The sequence below is a fragment of the Pseudophryne corroboree genome, chromosome 4 (genome assembly GCF_028390025.1).
Source record: "Pseudophryne corroboree isolate aPseCor3 chromosome 4, aPseCor3.hap2, whole genome shotgun sequence".
Taxonomy (NCBI): domain Eukaryota; kingdom Metazoa; phylum Chordata; class Amphibia; order Anura; family Myobatrachidae; genus Pseudophryne; species Pseudophryne corroboree.
In genome coordinates, this window is record NC_086447.1 from 473,439,388 (window position 1) to 473,459,436 (window position 20,049).

At 39.8% G+C, this 20,049-nt stretch overlaps 1 protein-coding gene across 1 annotated transcript in view; it reads left to right on the plus strand.

Annotated features, from left to right (window-relative positions):
- Positions 1-3,672: 3,672 nt before the first annotated feature.
- GRIK2 (glutamate ionotropic receptor kainate type subunit 2) overlaps positions 3,673-20,049 on the plus strand; it is an 839,395-nt gene continuing 823,018 nt past the window's right edge. The window contains exons 1-2 of the mRNA XM_063917041.1: positions 3,673-3,887; positions 9,296-9,698. Coding sequence (XP_063773111.1) covers positions 9,569-9,698 — 130 coding nt within the window. The 5' untranslated portion in view covers positions 3,673-3,887; positions 9,296-9,568. The remainder of the gene's footprint in view (positions 3,888-9,295; positions 9,699-20,049) is intronic.

Sequence of the window (20,049 nt, forward strand, 5' to 3'; positions counted from 1 at the left end):
AGCCTTTCTGAGTTTGACCACATTAACTAATGCTTATCTTTATATAGCTTCAGCCCTTTGTAGTCTAAACACTATGGTAGGGATGCGGCCCGCAAACTGATCCTGTCCGGCCCACTGCCTCCCACCAGCGAGCAATGACAAGCGGCCCGAACGGCTGAGCTGCTTGTCATTGCTCTGAGCTGCAGTACCTCGAAGCTGCCGGTGGTGCCTCTCTCCCCTGCTGCTGCGTTGTAGCAGCCTCCTCCCTCCTTTAGAGTCCCCAGTGACAACGGCTGGGTTCAGCTGAAAAGGGGCAGAGCTACGTGCCGAGGAGGGGGCGGGGCTACACGGGACCTCAGGGGGGCGGAGCTACACGGGACAAGAGCCAGACTTGTACAGAATAGATCCATCCTTCCTGCTACTGCCAGCCAGCCAGATCAGTAAAGTTAATGGGAAAAGTGAGTGAGAGAAAGAAAGGTGTGTGTGTGTGTGTGTGTGTGTGTGTGTGTGTGTGTGATAGTGTGCGTATATTTGTGTGTGCAGGCAGTGGCATCCGTCTGTTTTTAGGTTTGGGGGAGAGATCTTTAGCTCTCACTGTACCAACTCCTCCCGTGTTCTGTCACCATGTCACCCCCGTGTTCAGTCACATATAACCCCTCGTGTTCTGTCACTGTCACACCCCCCCATGTTCTGTCACCGTGTCACATGCACCGTGTTCTGTCACCGTGTCACACCCCCGTGTTCTGTCACCGTGTCACACCCCCCGTGTTCTGTCACCGTGTCACACCCCCCGTGTTCTGTCACCGTGTCAACCCCACCGTGTTCTGTCACCGTGTCACACCCCCGTGTTCTGTCACCGTGTCACACCCCCCCGTGTTCTGTCACCGTGTCACACCCCCGTGTTCTGTCACCGTGTCACCCCCGTGTTCTGTCACCGTGTCACCCCCACCGTGTTCTGTCACCGTGTCACACACCCCGTGTTCTGTCACCGTGTCACCCCCACCGTGTTCTGTCACCGTGTCACACACCCCGTGTTCTGTCACTGTCACCCCCCCTCCCCGTGTTCTGTCACTGTGTCACACCTTTCCCCAGGGGCCATATGACACTGGATAATTTGCTTGCTGCACAATAATTATCCTAAATAAAATGTTAATGTGTAAAAGGGGGCTCTACCTGCTGTAATTTGTAAAAGGGGCTCTACCTGCTGTAATGTGTAAAAGGGGCTCTACCTTCCATACTGTGTAAAAGGGGCTCTATCTGGTGTAATGTGTGTAAGTGGCGCTGTGTGGCGCAATTTGAATAATGGAGACTATTGTGCAGCCTAATATGAATCTGTATTATTTTTTGCCCACACCCCTTCCACATGAAGCACGTCCCTATATTTTTGGCAAGTGGGGGGAGCTGCTATTTTGTATGTGGCCCTCGGATACTGACAGGAAATGTCAAGTGGCCCCTCAGCTGAAATAATTGCCGACCCCTGCACTATGGGCTTCAATAAAAAATAAAAAAAATAAAAATTTCAGAGCTTGCACTGAAGAATCTTTCTCTGGTAAATACCCCATTTCTCATGTGCTGCACGCTGGCTGCACTTGCACAGGTGCTGAGCCGTGTCTGATCCTGGGAATTATCATGAAAGCAGTAAATTTTCTTTTAGCCTTCCCCAGCAAAGGCTTTTTTTTGGGAGCCCAGGTCCCAGCAAAGTATCCTTGGTAAATTGCCCCAAAATAACATTTCTTATTGCTGTGCTATGTTGCTATCGAAAATACGTTGTGGACACCCCAAGAGGGAGATTAGTTGTCAGTATACTGGCGGTCAGGATTCCGAAGCCGGTATGCTGAGTGCCGGGATCCCGACACCCGGTATATATCAAGTGCCACCCCAAAAAGACATTTATTGAGACCAAACTCAGGATATTGTTAAAACAGCCCACTGGCCTCTTGATGCTTTGATCAAGCAGTAGTATTCACATACCTGTGACAATAGACAAGATCACTTTCCAATTTAACAGTTTACCACATATCATCTTTGCATTGCTTTTGCAATAATAATTAAATAATTTGCACTATTTTGTGGTCATAGGTGTGGCAATACTAAGCCAATCAATTGATATCTCAATCAAAGTAGTATTGTTGTGGCTAGCTTAAGCCCAAGGACCCTTTGAAATCTGAACAACAATGACTTACACATGTTTGATGCTAGTGGTTATGAGATCAAATAGCAATACAGGGGGTCATTCCGAGTTGTTCGCTCGCAAGCGGATTTTAGCAGATTTGCTCATGCTAAGCCGCCGCCTACTGGGAGTGAATCTTAGCATCTTAAAATTGTTAACGATGTATTCGCAATATTGCGATTACACACCTCGTAGCAGTTTCTGAGTAGCTCCAGACTTACTCGGTATTTGCGATCATTTCAGTGCTTGTCGTTCCTGGTTTGACGTCACAAACACACCCAGCGTTCGCCCAGACACTCCCCCGTTTCTCCGGCCACTCCTGCGTTTTTTCCGGAAACGGTAGCGTTTTTTCCCACACGCCCATAAAACGGCCTGTTTCCGCCCAGTAACACCCATTTCCTGTCAATCACATTACGATCGCCAGAACGATGAAAAAGCCGTGAGTAAAAATCCTAACTGCATAGCAAATTTACTTGGCGCAGTCGCAGTGCGGACATTGCGCATGCGCATTAAGCGGAAAATCGCTGCGATGCGAAGATTTTTACCGAGCGAACAACTCGGAATGATCCCCACAGTGTACAGCTACCTATGTGAATCTCTCAGAAGGTATTGTTATATGTTATATGAGTTTAACTGATACATGTAGACTCTGGGTATACATTTAACTACATACTGTATAACGTGCATTCTCTTGTCAAGTACAATACATGAATTTTTACACACTGTTCCCAGACATGAATTCTGTGCTTGAATATTGCATGCATTGCACACTAAATGCGTGCGTCTTGATTACATTTTCAATGCCTGAGTGCACTCTTAGAAATCCCCCCAGGGGATGTTGTGATTTTGAAGATGTGCATTTTATTCCCTTGAAACTTTCTCCATTTACTCTAGATGCATTTTACCAGCATCCCATAGATAATAACACACAGCCATCATTATAATAAGCTCCGTTTATCCTGCGGATTTCTAAGTTGTTACTAAAATTAAAAGCTGTGTGAGTTAACCAAACTGTAAAGCAAGCTAATAACTATATATCAGTAATAACACACACTGTCATTCGCTTGTCTGTGCTGGAATGGAGAAGAGGTCAATTAGTGATTTTCTCAGAGTAACATGAAGGTTGCTGAAAAATTTCAGCCCTGTTTGCTACTGCCACTGTCACAAATTGTAATATACTGTATGCATATTTACTATCACAACAAATAGAAAAGACATGCTTCCCTTGTTGCTAAAATTGCATTGTGTCTCCTTTATAAGCCATACCAGCCAAATGATCTATTGTATATTACATTAGACACATATTGTACTCCATATCGTCTTATAATTACTGTAGTTCATGCTCAGATGCAGAATCACAATCTATTCTATTCACAGATGTAATCATTCGCTTGTCATTGATGCAAGTATTTTATGGCTAGATGAAACGCCCAGTACAGTAGTGTAGAGCAATGTAGGTTGTATATAGACATATTTATGTTTGGTACTTGCAATGCAGCTCTCTTGCATGTAGTGTAACACAACACATTCTGAAAGCAAGAAGCAGATATTCCTCACTACTGCTGGGCATCGCTTGCAACAGTGGGAGTGTCTCCCGTCCATATCTCGGGACTCTGCATTCTAACGTTACTGTGATCAGCTAGAAGTGCTGAGGTCCCAGCCAAGGTGTTCTTCCCTCGCTTCCCGCTTGTAAGTTCTCCAGCAGCAAGACGCCAAAGGATCACCTTACTATTATAAGGTAAGTGTTCTGTGCGAGGTTCCCTTGCTTCTTTATATATGTCAGCGCTGTCAAGTGTGCAATAAAAATGGTAACAACAGAGTGGAGGGAGTCGCCGGACCTGACAATAGCCCCAGAGACTCCACCCACTTCCCATCTCTCTTGGATCACTTGGCATTCCATTTGGACTTTTCGTGGCACAGGAGAAAGTGTGTATTTACTGTTTAAGCAGTCCGGGGGCAGATTATTCTCTTACTGCTCTGCTTTATCAGAGAAAGCATCTCTCACTTTTGTCTGACTGGTGTTATATTAATGCTTAGGGACCCCTTGGTTTTGCCAGGCTGTGCTGTATTTTTACAATCTTGAACTGACAGTCACAGAATGTCTTTAGGTGAATAAAATGAATACAATATAACAAAAGTGTGCTTGTTGTATGCATTGGGCGCTGTGTGTGTGTGTGTGTGTGTGTGTGTGTGTGTGTGTGTGTGTGTGTGTGTGTGTGTGTGTGTGTCATTCGCCCTACACAGTTTATAATAGAACCACACACACAGGCACACACACTTTAAAGTATATTCTCTTTATTTTGGAATACTACTGTAAATCACATTCCCTACTTCCAAAGGATATTCATAAGAGATCTGCAACTGACCAGAACGGTAAATCTATTGTAGAGACAGATCTTTAATTAGAATTCAAGATTTCTTAGCAGCAAAACATTAATTAACGTCTTAAATTGTCATTAATCATCAAAATGTCAGAGGCTAGGTTATAAATCAGAAATAGAGTGAGCTAATAGGAAGCAGAGGAAAATCCAGGCTTTGTATGCTTTGTGGGAGTAAACGGGATCAAGGCCTGTGTGAAACTGATAAACCGGAACTGATAACAGCTGATAAATCCACACCTACATCAATCCAAACCATGTAGTGATCGCTGGGTTTACTGCAGACCAACTACTATTGATAATGACTACAGTGCTGCACACAGCTCTTGCTTCATATTGTACCAAATCTCTCCTCTCTCTTGTTCTCAGTCCTTCTTTCGGCGGAACAGAGTGATAGTAAAGTATTTAAAATAAAGGCGTAAAAGTAAACTGCATAGGAAACGTGCAATTTAGAATACTTCTACCCAATAAGTATAATAGCAAAGAGTCATTCATAACCATTAAAACATTTCTGTAAATAGTGGTTTTGCCCATTATCTTCCTATACCCGGTACTAAATAGTACGACGTAAAGTATACCTCATCTAAAATGTGACTAAATAATAAAGTAACAGATTTATAATGAAAACAAGGTTGGATCATCTAATGTGATTTTGTTATAGGATCAATTCTTAACATTGTAATGCAATAGTCGATGAAGTATAGACAATTACATCTAGATTACCATAGTTTATGAAAAGTAAAGCTCCATGCCCTCATTTGCAGTTCAGTTCAAATACAAATCAATGCTATTGTGTACATCAAATGATGTCTCTGCACACAATAGCATTTGCAATCCACAAGTTAGAACATATACAGCATAAAGTGTAATGCATTCATATATGCGTTTAACATGCGTTTACAAATGCGTCTAACCTATCTTTTTTTTAAACGCAGTAATATCTTGTTCAAGCCAAACCCATAAATTGATTCTTCTTAAATCATCTCTGTTTCAGCTACTGTATAGTCATTCACTTGTGTCAGCAGCACTAAAATGGAACACGAAGCATTATAAAAAACCTCAGTAATGATAAACGCTAAACAGTAGAGCTAATATATACAGCGTTATTTAGTATAATGCACTTTACCTACTATCAAATCCATTGTCGAGCACTTTACGTCTGTTAAAATGTTTCTTAAATGCAGACTTTTAAGGCCAGTGTATGTAGCCAACGCCTGTTCAATTGTATATGTGTGTCTATGTATATTCAGACTCTGCTTCTGATTCCTGTACAAAATGTGCACATGTAAATGTGCCCATAAATATGTAACTTCATTTTCCCTACAGCATATATGTTAATGGTTAGGTTATGATCACTGTTATACATGCAATTGCTCGTATATCAATCATAAAACTAATTTGCAATCGTCCAGTTTAAGGACTCTCTGAAGGCTGCAGTTCATCCCCTAAAATTGGAAGAAAATGCATTCCATCTTCACTGACCTGTACAGTTAGACCTTGCATATAGACTCACTCTCAGTACAGAATTATACAACAAAATATAGGGCTACAGTCAAATAATAAGCATATATACTGTGCTGACCCAGGGAGAATTCCAACTGCCAGTATGTAGTAAAGAAGATTTGATTCCACCTTCTTAAATGGGCCATACGTCACCTACATGTATGTTATTACTGGCAGAGTATTGAGTGTGTTGTGTTGGTAACATGGGCGGATTGAGGCAGTAAAATAGCCCAGATGTAAGCAGGACATAAGAGGGTGTAAGAACTGTTTATTCAGCTCATATTCCCTTATGTCGTGGCATATTCAGTTGGGAAGAGGAGGTGGTTTGTGTACCACTTACTGGCTAATGGTTTGTAATTGATGAACATACATATGAATTTTCAACCTGAATAACGTTATTAAGTGAATTTAATGTCGGTGCTTAGTTGATTGTGTGGAAATTTAGCATTACAGTATACTAGCCAAATGTTATGTTGGCCTCATATAAGGTATTTAAAGGCCACACATCATGGCATTCCTACCAATGTTCACCTCAAATATATTATTCCATGAATCCATCTGCCTAAACAATATTACAAAAGAGCATTGTTTTCCTTGTTAACTTGTTGGATTTTTGTTTTTTTTACAAAGACAAGCTGTTTATGCTGCATATATCTCTCAATTTGTTCACACACAAGTTTAATTTTATTTGGTACTGTAGCTGTTCTGCAGGCACACGATCCATTGTTCCATATGCTTAATTGTACTGCCTTTTACTGAAACAGATATTAACAAGCATGGACACATAAACTCAATTTGATTGCTTAATAGTTTGCTCATGCTACCCAGCCACTGATTTCCCCTAACTGGGATGTTTAAACAAGTTGTTCATCCAATAGAAGAGTTGCCACTGTTAAGTCTCAATCATACTGTATTTGCATGGATCTAAAAGTAATAAAGTACGTCTCTTGCAAGAATCAAATCTCTTGCACAAATACGCACTGTCTAGATAAGTTGTAGGGGCGTATTCACTATAATATTTTGAAGTGCTGTACATACAGTACATTATAAGGCTCAATGTCCTTGTCAATTGTCTTAGTGCCTGCCTGGTGAGGTGTGCGCCGGGGCCTACAAAGAAATAATCCCCACCTACTTCTTTGGAGCTGGGATCTGACGGTTAATTCCAATCATAGAAGAAAAGAAAGTGATTATGTGTGATCGACAGTATCCCCAGTTACATGCAGCTGTGCTGACAGCTACAGTATGTAAAACCTTGGAAGAATAGTACTATAGCAGTGCTCTCCTTGGTGCTGAAACGCACTCCCAATATCCACGGTTCCCGAACGTGCAGTGTTCAGGATCGCTACCTCAACTCACATTCAGGCGTTTTGACAATAGCCATTCTTTGATACTGCCCTAACAATGTTTACGGCAAAAAGATGTGAACGACATTTTTGTGGTGCTGCAACTAGTTGTTTGATAGTTAATGTGTATAATCATTGATGATATTTTCACAAGCTTTGTTGTAGCACATTTTCAAAAGTTGTAACAATTTTCAGGTAAGAAGTACTTGAACACAAAATAAAAAATATATATTTAGTCAAAAGTAATAAACCAACCACCCACCCACCAAGGAATCCTATTTTATTGCACCTGAAGCACACGGCAATCCAGTTTATATGTATAATATAACACTGCACAGACTTTTAGCACATCATCACACCCAAGTGTTTATAGTTGCACATGCTGGCAAATAAAATGAAGTGTTTACTGACCTGTACATTCTGAAAGAGTTATATGTATGAACTGAAGGAGTCGCTAGATGTCCTTGATTTTTATGGACAGCATTCATATATAATGGTAGTTTTGCCAAAATATTTGACAGATTTGCCTCCAGATATCCTACAGGTAGCAGAAATGACCATTCATGATGCCAGATTTGACACTGGATCCATATCTCCATTTAAAAGTGTAATGAGACTGAATATTTAGAGAAAGGACTATTGATATTGATGGTCTATTTGACTGAATATATATAAAATGGGATTCAGTTATGAAACATTAAGGTTCAGTCTGAGGCACTACACTATATACAACACATAATACTATAAATTCTCTATACATTCTGGTTTGCAATGCTGAGCATCAGTTTTGTGGGCAAAACTAGCAATTTAACCAAATGTAAAATGAAAGACTACTTCCATGATTAGTAGCAAGTGCAACCTACCCCCATCCACCATCCCAGCCACTTATTGTTAACTATGTTCTTTTACAGCCCTCAAATATCAATAATGTTCTAATAACATCCATTACATATTACGTGATGCTGAAAAATCATAGCATTTTAAAGGTAAACCATATATTTTATCCAGGCTTCTGAATCTCTTTACTGCCATAAACAGCAATTTACTGTACACACATAATATTACCAAATTGTTACTCGAAATGTGCATTTTTACATTACTTAAGCCCCTTGCCATGGTTAAAATGTGAATACAGATGTCAGCTGTTGCGCTAATAACATACCATGTGTAGGTGTAAAATTGCGTTCAGGTTCCAGATGACAGTAATCATGTGTAGTGATAAAGTTTAGTTCTCCATAATAGCACTGCGTTTACCGCTAAATTAAATCAGCGTTTACAAATATATAGGGTGAGTTTACTGTGACTTTAACCTATTGACTGCCGGAGTGGGCAATAGTCGATTACGCTGCAGCCAGTTCCTTACTTTTCAATGAATGGGTTAACTCGCTCATCTAGGAAGATAGCCAACTAGGGGAAGAATGTTCAATCCTTATGATAATCTGCAACATTGTATCTAAAACTACTGTCACATCTCAAACTTCCTAATTTTCAGCATCAGAGCAGAGCTGACTCACAGCAGCTTTCCCGTCGCTTAGTGATATCCGTGCATTGATTTTACATGGGGCTGCACAACCATATTTGTCAATGTTATGAGAAATCTAGCTGGGAAATGAATGCACTCTGCCCATGAATAAAACCAAGCAGCTTTTCAGCACGGGGATATCAGATCAGTTGCTTAATACAAATTGGGGAAGGCTGTCTGGCTGGCAGCCTTAAAAGAGTGGAGCTATCTCAATTTCTCTCACTTAATCTTGGCTGCACGTCAGAAGCTGTGCAGCAGTGCAGCAGAAAGGGAAAACAGCAAACCCTTTTACCAGTAAATCGCTTTTGCACACAGACTTCCCCTATGATACCATAGCTCAGCGATTTTTCCGAGCTGGATTATCTATTGATTGCCTTCCCTCCCCCTTCATCCCTTCCAGGCTCACCGGGATGGACATATGGTTTGGATTTCTGAAGGATTCTCCCCCCTCTGACTAACATGGATGTCCCACCATTCCTTGCAGTTGAAGGTTGCTCCTTGGCGCAGTGAATGAAGAACATGCAGGGATTGCTAATGGGTTTGGGAAGCGGATCCTCCTCGCTCATGTCTCTGTGACCATGCCGTGATCGTTTCTGAGGGCCATCAGTCTACGTCTTTTCATTCTTACCCTACCGGGAAACCTGACGCTGTATAGTGGGAAGGAAACGTGCGGATGTACACTGGAACCATGGAGATTATTTCCCCCTTTCTAACTCATTCATTCTTCAGGTGCACCCTAAGATTCATCGCTTGCTTGTTTTGGATTGGGTATACTCAAGGGACGACACATGTTTTACGATTTGGTAAGATTTGCTTTTACTTTGCTATGCATAGAATGTGATCATGGAAAACAATACACAGATGGCTGCTAGCATGTTTTAGGTGGGATCATTGCAAGCAGGTTCTGTGTGAGATCTGCCTTCCACAATGAAAACACACTGATATACAGTATTTCTGATGTCTGCAGAAATGGATTGTTGTCACTGCAGACCGCTGAATGAAGCGACTACATATCTGTGATAATGAAGAACATAGTAGCAATGTGTCACTGTAGCTTATTTGGAGTATTGTATCGGTGTATATTGTAACGTGTTAGTCATATTATGCTTTTATTTCTATTTTTACAAATGACTTGTGTACTGACTGACAAAAGGTGAGATACTAGTCCACAGTCACATAAAATTGTCAACAATAGTATTTCTTATAAACTCTGCAAGCAGTTTCATTCTCCTGTAAGATGTTTATGGGGACCAGGATACCTCTGTAATGCTGTAAATTCCTTTATGACCTCTCATAGTAAGTTGCAGACCAGTTTCACTCATTTGAGACTTGTGGACAGAAAAAAAACCCTCTGATATTAGTTGGCTATAGAGGCACATTTCCTTGCCCTGTGTATAGAACCTACACACTAATCTGCTCAGAGATCTCGGAAAGGTGGTGTAATAACGTGATACAGCTGATATACCAACCAAGTATTTTTGGGCTAAACTTACAACCAAGCAAACTGATCCCGTCTACTTGTGAAGTCTAGGGAAACTTTATATAGTGGAGCTACAGTACGCTGCCAAACATGGGTGCCTTTCATAATCACATTGCAGAACATATTGAGCGTTATGGACCATTCATTGAGTGATAGATAGGTGCAGATAGATCCCAATGGTAATGAAGGACATGCACGATGCATGCCATGGTCTGAGGATATTTATCAGGGGTTAAATTCTCATCCATGTTTTTTTTTCTGCTCCATTGTTTATAGTGACATTATGATGGATAGCTGAAAAATAATAGTGATGCATTTGCGTGAAAAAAAATAAAATTTCGCGATGCTGAAGAAGATGCAGGACTATTATTAATCTATCGTGCTGAATTCATAGTGTGACTTTCCTCTGCCGCCATCTGGTTTTAAGGTGGTGCTTGAGGCACGTTGCTAGTAGCAACCATCTCCAGGAATGCTTGTTTCCCTGGAAGCGTATACACAGATTCATATATCATTGCATGAATTGCTTTGCACGGTGTGAACATAACTGGTGTATTACAATAGAATCAATGCACCAGCTAAATATGTTTTTGTAATGGTACCGGGACATGCAACACAATTCACATTGTCACTCATCCATTAAGGCAATCACTTGCTAGCAACAGTGTTCTACTCTTCCAACACCCAATGGGGAAGTTCTACTGATTAGGAGGTACAGAAAACCCCTCGTCTTCTATAAATCACTTGCAACATAAGTAATCGTGCTGTCAGGTAACTCAACAATAAGAAGTAATACACTCTTCATTGAAAGGGAAAGCAGATCAGTTCTCTGTTGCCACACGTCATTACTGGAAACAAGACAATGTACAGTACCTAGACAGCTCCGATGTATGAAGTAGACGTACAGATATTCTACCATCCATAGCCGGTGCTATGGATGGTAGTAATGGTGAACCTTACCTACCACGACGCTAGGGAGTATTTATTCTCTTTTAACACTGGGTATTTTATAGGCTCTATCCCTCCGACATTGCCTTGTCTTTTGACCATGACAGACGGCTTGCGGATGTGACTCAGTCATCACGGGGACATGTTTTCCCACATCGTTGCCCTTTTACGAAACAAAGGACCATTCATTTTTTTTTTTTTTTCTTACAGAACATTAAACAATATTAATAACAATAGTAGTGCGCAGTCCCATGTTCCCTTCTGCCAGGCTGAGGTCAAGACTTGTCTGATGAGAGTCTTCAAAGAGAACTAGCCGCTGATTTCTGCCTCTGCCTGCAGCACTATGGCAACAGACGAGTCCTTAAACAATTGCTGTGCTTTCAGCTCCTGTGCAAGAAAAGTATGCCAGTGTAATCCCAGCTCCCATCTCCAGTAACCCCGCTTTACATATCTAGAATGGAACATTGCTTCCTCTTCTTCTCTTATCAATACCATGTCTAAGGAGACACACACACCCAGACATATATTATTACTATCCAGTGAAATTAATGAAAAGTTATTGAAAAGTGTGTTGAGAGTGGACTCACACATGTGTTGTAAATGGCAGCACAGGCGTTAGGATGTATAAGTTAAACACGACTTTCCAGCGTCTTAATATCAAAACGTGTTCATTTCTGTATTATGTACGTGGCTAGTGTAATATATGTCATCTCTGGGGGGGAAAAAAAATCAAATGCGCTGTTTGTACAGTACTTGTCTATTTTCTACTTACGCCGGATGCACTATTCACGACCTATGAGATGTCAGGCTAGTGTGCAGTATTTAGTACTGGTTACACTGTATGTAATTCCGGGAGCTGTATTTTTTTTTTGCATATGCTATTAGTCATAAAATCAGTACTTTGCCAGTGCCATCATGATGAAACCCGGTGTCAGCCATGCATGCATGCCAGCAATTCACACACTGTTATTCACTTGAGGCAGGATGGCACAGGAAAAATAGCTGGCAGGGGTTACAGCGCTCTAGCTCAGATTTTTCACCCACCACTACCGTAGGATTACTAGACTATAAAGACTGTCAATTATGATGCAGTTTTACTGAAGCAATTCAAGTTTCCCTGCAAAAAATGAGAAAAAAATAGTTGTGCTTACACCTTATTCGTAACTGATGCCATTTATTCACATTTCAAGACCAAAATTTTAGTAAATTACACCCATCATACTGTATGTCTAACTACTGCATTTTAGTAAAAACCACCCGGATTTATGGATACATGGTTATGTACTATGCAAGGCCTGTAGAATAAGAGATTGAAACCACACGTATCCAGACACAAACAACTATTTATGTATTTACTTTTTAAATATATAGATTTTAACAGTGGTCTGTAACGGTTATACTACAGCACATAGCTGTAATCCTGATTACTGCGGCAGATGAAGTTAGAAGTCAGAGTTTACATGATGATGGGTATATTGGCATGTATGTATGTATTTAAGCATTTATATTTATATACTACGAAGCACAGCTCTCACACTCATAGTACATTGACAGAATCTATCTATCTATCTATCTATCTATCTATCTATCTATCTATCTATCTTATCTCTCTATCCATTCTTTTTTAATGAATAATGAGTGTCTGATTTCATATAATGATTCGTAAGTCATGGTAGACGTATTCTGAATCAAATACACAATAATGATCTGCATTGGAGTACACGTACGAATGAATACTATGTAGTGAAAAAATGGAATTTTAATACCTATTGACTAGTGTGGTATAAGCAATTTGGTGGTACACTCTTAAAACCATAGTTCTGTATGTATTTTTTCCATTCCAAAGGCACCAGTTTTGCAGTGATATCCCTCTTCTGATAAAATCTGATGTTCATCAGTGCATCAATGTTATATCAAATTGTGCATGGTTGATAATAAGCCAAAGGGACATCCATGTTCATCAGCTCAAGAACTTTCAAGCACATAAAAAACCTTGGAAAGAACGTGAGGTTAAATATCCCTTGAAGGGAAGAGTTGAGGAGCATTTTTATTGACTGGTCCAGATTAAACACTGGAGAGAAAGATTTCAATTTGATAACGTCACATCTCTTCCTGTTTTTCTTAGCTTTTTCCACTGACACTTTTGTAAGGTAATTAAATTGGCTGATTGAAGTCACAGTGGTCATGGGGTGATAAAGACTATTTGGATTTAATAGAATTTAAAAACAACAGTGAACAGCATACAACTCTTACAGACCAAGAATTTTAATGGCCCATTCAGGTGCTGACTAAATAGAACACGCTGAACAAGTTTAATTGAAAGGGCAAACTGGATTAGCTGTATACAATCTTTATAGCTGCAGATAGGGGAATGAAAATTATTATCCTCTTAAAAGACTCATTATTACATTATCAAGATTTAATGTATGGTAAGTAAGCTTCTTTCAGCACATAGTTTCCAGAACAGAAGGGATTTAATAATAACAACAAAAGCACAATTATACAGAATAATAAGGTTTTATTAATGTAACTGTGTTAAGTATTGCTTCATTCTGCAGAACAGGCTGGCATAATAGGGAAAGAGACAGAGTAGGAGACATGGGGACTACTCTCAGCAAATATATGTAATGATTTTTTTTACATTAAACACATTTCAATAATTTTAAACCACTTTTATCATCCTATTAACTATGTCTTCTATAATCACTTTGCAGAAAAACAACATAAGCTTTTACAGTTTACCCCTACACACTGTGCTCATTTTCTGTGGATGGCAATCTCTGAAATTGTACACACAGTAATTGTATCAACGTTGTACTAAAGAGTCCTGTCAGCTACAAATGCAAAATCACTTTCTATCCTCACATTAAGTATACAATAAATTCAATGAGATAGTGGGCATATTGCATCACCATGCCATTAAGTACATTCACTGAGATATGTAGGCATCAGTGACACAGAACAGGCCAGTTAGTCTTTTCATCTTCCTATTTTCAGAAACTAGTAGTCACAGATTAGATCTTAAAATAGCATTTGTAAGGTAGACTATAATGGACATTTATATATACTTCCCCCAATAAATAGCAATAGATCAATAGTGATACATGTAGACTGCATGTGAACTAGAAAGGGGATCCAGAAATTGCCTAAATGCGGAATTTCAGTATAATTTCTCTCTATTTCATTTGTAGTCATTTTGTGGACTCAACATAACATATGCAGGCCTTACATCAGAGTCACAATTCTATGATTCCCTGATCCAATCAGTCGAACTGCCAGTCGGTGGCCATTGATGATAGGCGATCCATCAGGGAATCAGTGAAATTCTACATGTTAATCCAGGATTTGTTAATCATGATCATTTTTTTGGTTGGGATCAGCAAATCTGGGAAATCCAAAATGTTTGATCCCAATTTGATCCCCCGATTTCTGGACTACTGTATAGAGGGATCACAAATTGAGACAGTTAATTGGAGATGGAAGGCTCCTGTAGTTTGAGAATGTATCATAAGGTCCCCTACATCTACAATGGATTGGGGGAAATTTCCCTTGGCAAACCAGTGAATTTTTAAAATGCATAATTTCCCCGATTCCCTGATGGATTGCCAATCATCAATGGCTTCCAGTGTTTTTGGTCGGTGGATTGTCAACATGGATCGGGAATCTGGGAAAGCCAACATAAATGCATGGGGCAATTTAGAGGAATAGTGAAACATTGTTATTTTTCACCTTTTACAGTGTTTGCTACTTTAGCAATCAATATAAATATTACTTGTTTTTAAATATTCAGGGCACAAAAGTATTTACATGTAGCTACAGAAAATATAGTGGCAAGGTGAATCGGAGTGAGATGATGATGAGATACTGTGGAAATGCCAATCTAATCTTACCCCAGACTCTCAGATCTTTGTACACAGCTCTGCGGTGCTGCAAACAATAATCAAGTCTGGAGCTACTCCCATGGACATGCGGAGGTGATATAATTGAATTTATTTTACAATTTTAGTTTAGTTTCCCCCTCAAAAGTAGATTTGCCACCTTTTAAACTTTCTGCATAATTGTCATTGTCTGTCATCTCTGTCCACTCTGTGGAATGCCCTATTTGTGCATTAAGAGTTTACCCTAGTCTCAAAACTTTAATTTGTTCTCTTAAATCACACATTTTCAGGTAAGATGATTGTAACTCCCTAGGTAACCTACCAGATTTCTAACCCTCTACACAGTTCCCCCCAAATTTACATTCCTTATCTTTTTATGTTAAACAATTTATTGACATTATTGTGTGACCAGTTAATAAAAACCACCTAAGCACTTTTTATATTTCAGGTTGACTTGTCCAATATGCACTTTACCTCATGTTCCAAACTCCTTTTCTCTATAGAGTATATGATTCTGAGTAAGGCCCTCTTACCTATTTATCTGATTGTTAACACCCAGTGGGGGTAATTCCAAGTTGATCGCAGCAAGAAATTTTTTAGCAGTTGGGCAAAACCATGTGCACTGCAGGGGAGGCAGATTTAACATGTGCAGAGAGAGTTAGATTTGGGTGTGGTGTGTTCAATCTGCAATCTAATTTGCAGTGTAAAAATAAAGCAGCCAGTATTTACCCTGCACAGAAATAAAATAACCCACCCAAATCTAACTCTTTCTGCACATGTTATATCTGCCTCCCCTGCAGTGCACATGGTTTTGCCCAACTGCTAAAAAATTTCCTGCTGCGATCAACTTGGAATTACCCCCAGTGTTATTTGTTCTCAACTGTAAAGTGCAATTCTGCACAGAGTATGACTTGAAGTTCATAAACAAAAAAAATAATTACTCAACATACATTTAAAAAGGGGTGGGGGGCTTGGCCTTGATGGAGAAGCTTGATGGGGGCACAGTTCCACTCCTCATTCCGCCCACCCCTCCTTCCTCTTAGCTGTAAGTTGCTTCTGTGTGTGTGTGTTTGGCTGTGGTGCATGCAGCAGTAGTCTTTGGCTGTGAGGGGGGCCGCAATTGCACCGAACTTATATAACTGAAATTAGTACCTGCACACATACCATTGAAACTTACAGTCTAAAGTCCCTATTACTTGATCTTTACTGGTGTGTCATTCCATCCATGCACAAACTCTCTCTCTCTCTCCCCCCTCTCTCTCTCTCTCTCTATATATATATATATAAATGTGTGTGTGTTTATATATATAAACAGGGTTGGGCCCCGTTACCGGCAGCTGGGAACCTGGTGGTCAGCGTCCTGGCCACAGAATGCCGGCGGTGCGGGCTCGTTGGTGAGTTGCATTTGCCACAGGTTCTATTCTCACTCTATGGGTGTCGTTGACACACATGAGTGGGAATAGTCCCTTCTAGTCAGCATGCCGACTGTCGGTATTTTCAGTGGACGGGATGCAGGGGGAGGTTATGTGACCGTCGTTATCCTGACCATCAGTCACATAGCTACATCCCTATAAATAGGCATACTAAATGGCACAATAAATGGCACTCCACTTTGATGACTATTAGAAAGTTGCAAAGTTTTGGGTCCGCACAACCCTTTTTCAAGCAATACAGATGAAGTTATATATATAAAAGTTGAAGCAACTGCTGTTTGGTCCATATTTAAGACATATTTTTACTACTGTAGATTTGATGAAATAATATAAAGAAAATAAACAGCAAATGGACAGTCAGCAGGTACTCAGTAACACCCGTTTGGCAGTTACCACAATTTTTATATGTTTCCTGCAGCCAAATTAGCAGTATTTCTGATCTTCCTTTTCCTTCTACCACACTCTTCCTTCAAAATTTTTATGGTTTAGAAATATTCTTTTTTATGCATTGTGAGGCTGATGCAGGTTGAAACACAAGGTGGCTTTAATTTCTCTTGCATTGCTTACACAGGAGTGAATGCATATATTGGCCCACATGCATAGTTGGACTTCACCTATTTGTACTCTTGATTTCATAGCCAACATTATCAACAGTGTGCACTTGTGCCATCCTTATCTCTGGTTCTTAAGATACATCCGATAACAGGCATATTTTGGGGGATGTGGTCATGTGACCTGCGCTTGGGATACCGGCAGTCATCATGCCGACTCCAGAATTCTGAGCATTTAAAATGCCGACCGACGAAATGTCGACCCACAGGGTCTATTCCCACAACCATACAGTGGAAATAGAACCTGTGGTGAGCACAGCAAGCCACCGAGTTAGCTGCATGGCGAGTGCAGCAAGCCGCCCCCCCCTCCCTTCCCCCATATTGGCATTCTTCTGTCGGTATCCCGGGGTCAGTATGCAGACCGCTGGGATCCCGCCATCTGGCAAAGCATTGCCAACCCTATTTTTGTGCATGTACAATTCTGCAGAACCCATAGTTCCCTGTTAAAGCCCAGTTAAGCCCATTCAGTCAAGTGCAGAAGAGTTCAGTTTCCATACGAGTCAGTATTGCCCACAGTTGCTACAATGGTTTCTGGAATATGTGCAAAGTGAAAAAACAATATAAATGGACTTGCTGCAACAGTCCCTCTATGTTTCAGACCTCAACACTAATTTTCAATAAGCATAGGGACTGTGAAGTGAGTAATTTGGTGGAGATTTATCAAAGTTTGGGGAGAGAATGTGGAGAGAGATAAAGTATCAACCAATCAGCTCCTGTCATTTTTCAAACTCAGCATGAAAGAATGTGATTGTTTTCCACTTTATCTCTGTCCAAGCTTTGATAAACCTCCCCCGTTATTCTTTAAATTTCTTTTTCAATTGTACTGTTTCTGTTTGTGACCAACAAGTTTTATTTTTACCACAGCAGTTAGTTCTATACCTGTTCTGTCTTATCTATTAAACTAATGTTTTGGATTATGCGTATGTTATGAATTTATGAGCAGTTCTGTTGGATAATTTTCTGTGCCTTCCAAATCATGCCTTTATTTCAACAGATTCTTTCAAATTTAGTTTTTTATGTTGTTTATGACAGTCCATAATCTCTATTTTAAAGTTATCAGTCACACACAAGATAGATAGATAGATAGATAACAATGTCACCATCAAAAAGTCATATGCAATAAAATCGTCAAAAACTTAGACTCTGCAATAATTCAGTTAATTTATATTTGTAGGCATTTGATTTATGTCCAACTCTGCTAAAGTGTGTGTGTGTGTGTGTGTGTGTGTGTGAGGGGAATCTAGGCTGTCTGTGACACGACCATTCCAAAACCTCTAGTCTTTTCTTTTTCAGTCATCAGTTATAGATTTGCTGTTATACTTAGAGTGATTACTGTACATTGTAATGTTGCAAGTTTCCTGTCAGACAGGCATCGCATATTCATCTAGAATATTTTGGTCTAAAGAAAAGTTCATGGGGAAGAGCCAGGGCTGCTTCTACCATTAGGCAGTTTTATGGAGATGCATAGGGCACCAGGATCTGGGGAGGGGGATGGGGGGCGGGGGATCAGCCCCGAGACTGCCCATCACAAAATTAACTCTGATACTCATCCTTGTTAAAGTTAATGCAGACAGCAGCTGTTGAACTTCTAAGATGCTACCTCCACACTTTCACTTGAGGGGCTGGAGAGGTAAGTTTTGCCTAGGGTTTCGAGAAACCTTACAACGGCCCTGGGAAGAGCCTAGGTCCAGTAAATGGCTAAACAACTCTGATTCACCATCACTCCACCAATATCTGATGGCTGGTATGCAGTTTTTGTGATAGCCCTGTGTTTCGTTTTGCAAAACATGGCATTGTACATTAAGGTTAAACAACTCCACTTTCATTTTGTTTGTCCAGAAGACATTGATCCAGAAATCTTGTATTTCTTTCAGATGAAAACTTAAGTGATATCATTTTTTTTTACTTTAATAACTTGAACATTAACATTTATTATGTTAGCAGAAGGTTGTAGATCCCTGCATGTAGCTTTTGGGTTCTTTCAAAAAGTTATGAGTCTGTTTGGTCAGTCTGTGAGGATGCTCACTACTGGGATGGCTGGCAACTGTTTTCAGTGATCTCCAATTGTAAATAATCTTTCCTGCTGTTGAATGATAGAGTTAAAATTATTTGAAAATGTCTGAAAAGGTTTCCAGACAATGATGAAAAGCAAAAATTGCTTAGCTAAATAATTGGAGAAGTTTTATGTCCGGTGCGTTAAGCATACTCCAGATTAAACAGCCAAAGATTCTGGATCTGCTTTCCTATAGATGTAATGGCACTTTCTGATGAGCTAATAATAAAGGCATATTGATTATATCAGCACCTGAGTCAAATTGCTTTCTTTATTAATATGTAAACAGTAACAGTTTACCTATTTTTACATGTATGGCTTTGTGTTGGCTTATTTTTGGTTAAATAATGACATAACTAAACTCAATTATGTCACATAATATTATACTGACCAAACTGAAATCCCGAAATCCTTGATGGCTAGATAATAATTATCTATCTATCTATCTATCTATCTATCTATCTATCTATCTATCTATCTATCTATCTATCTGGAATTCCATGAGGATCCAGAATAAATATCTAAAAACAAAATGGGGCACTCACCGCAGTATAGAAATATAAAGCCAGTTTTTTAATGCTCACTTGGTAAACAAGAGTCGATGCTTCAGTCCCAAACAGACCTTTTACAAGACAAGTACAGCAGCAGTTACATTTTATAAGACAAATGGTATATGATGGATTTGTTATATTGAAATGTGGTTGTACTTGTCTTGAAAAAGATCTGTTTCGGACCAAAACGTTGACTCTTGAAT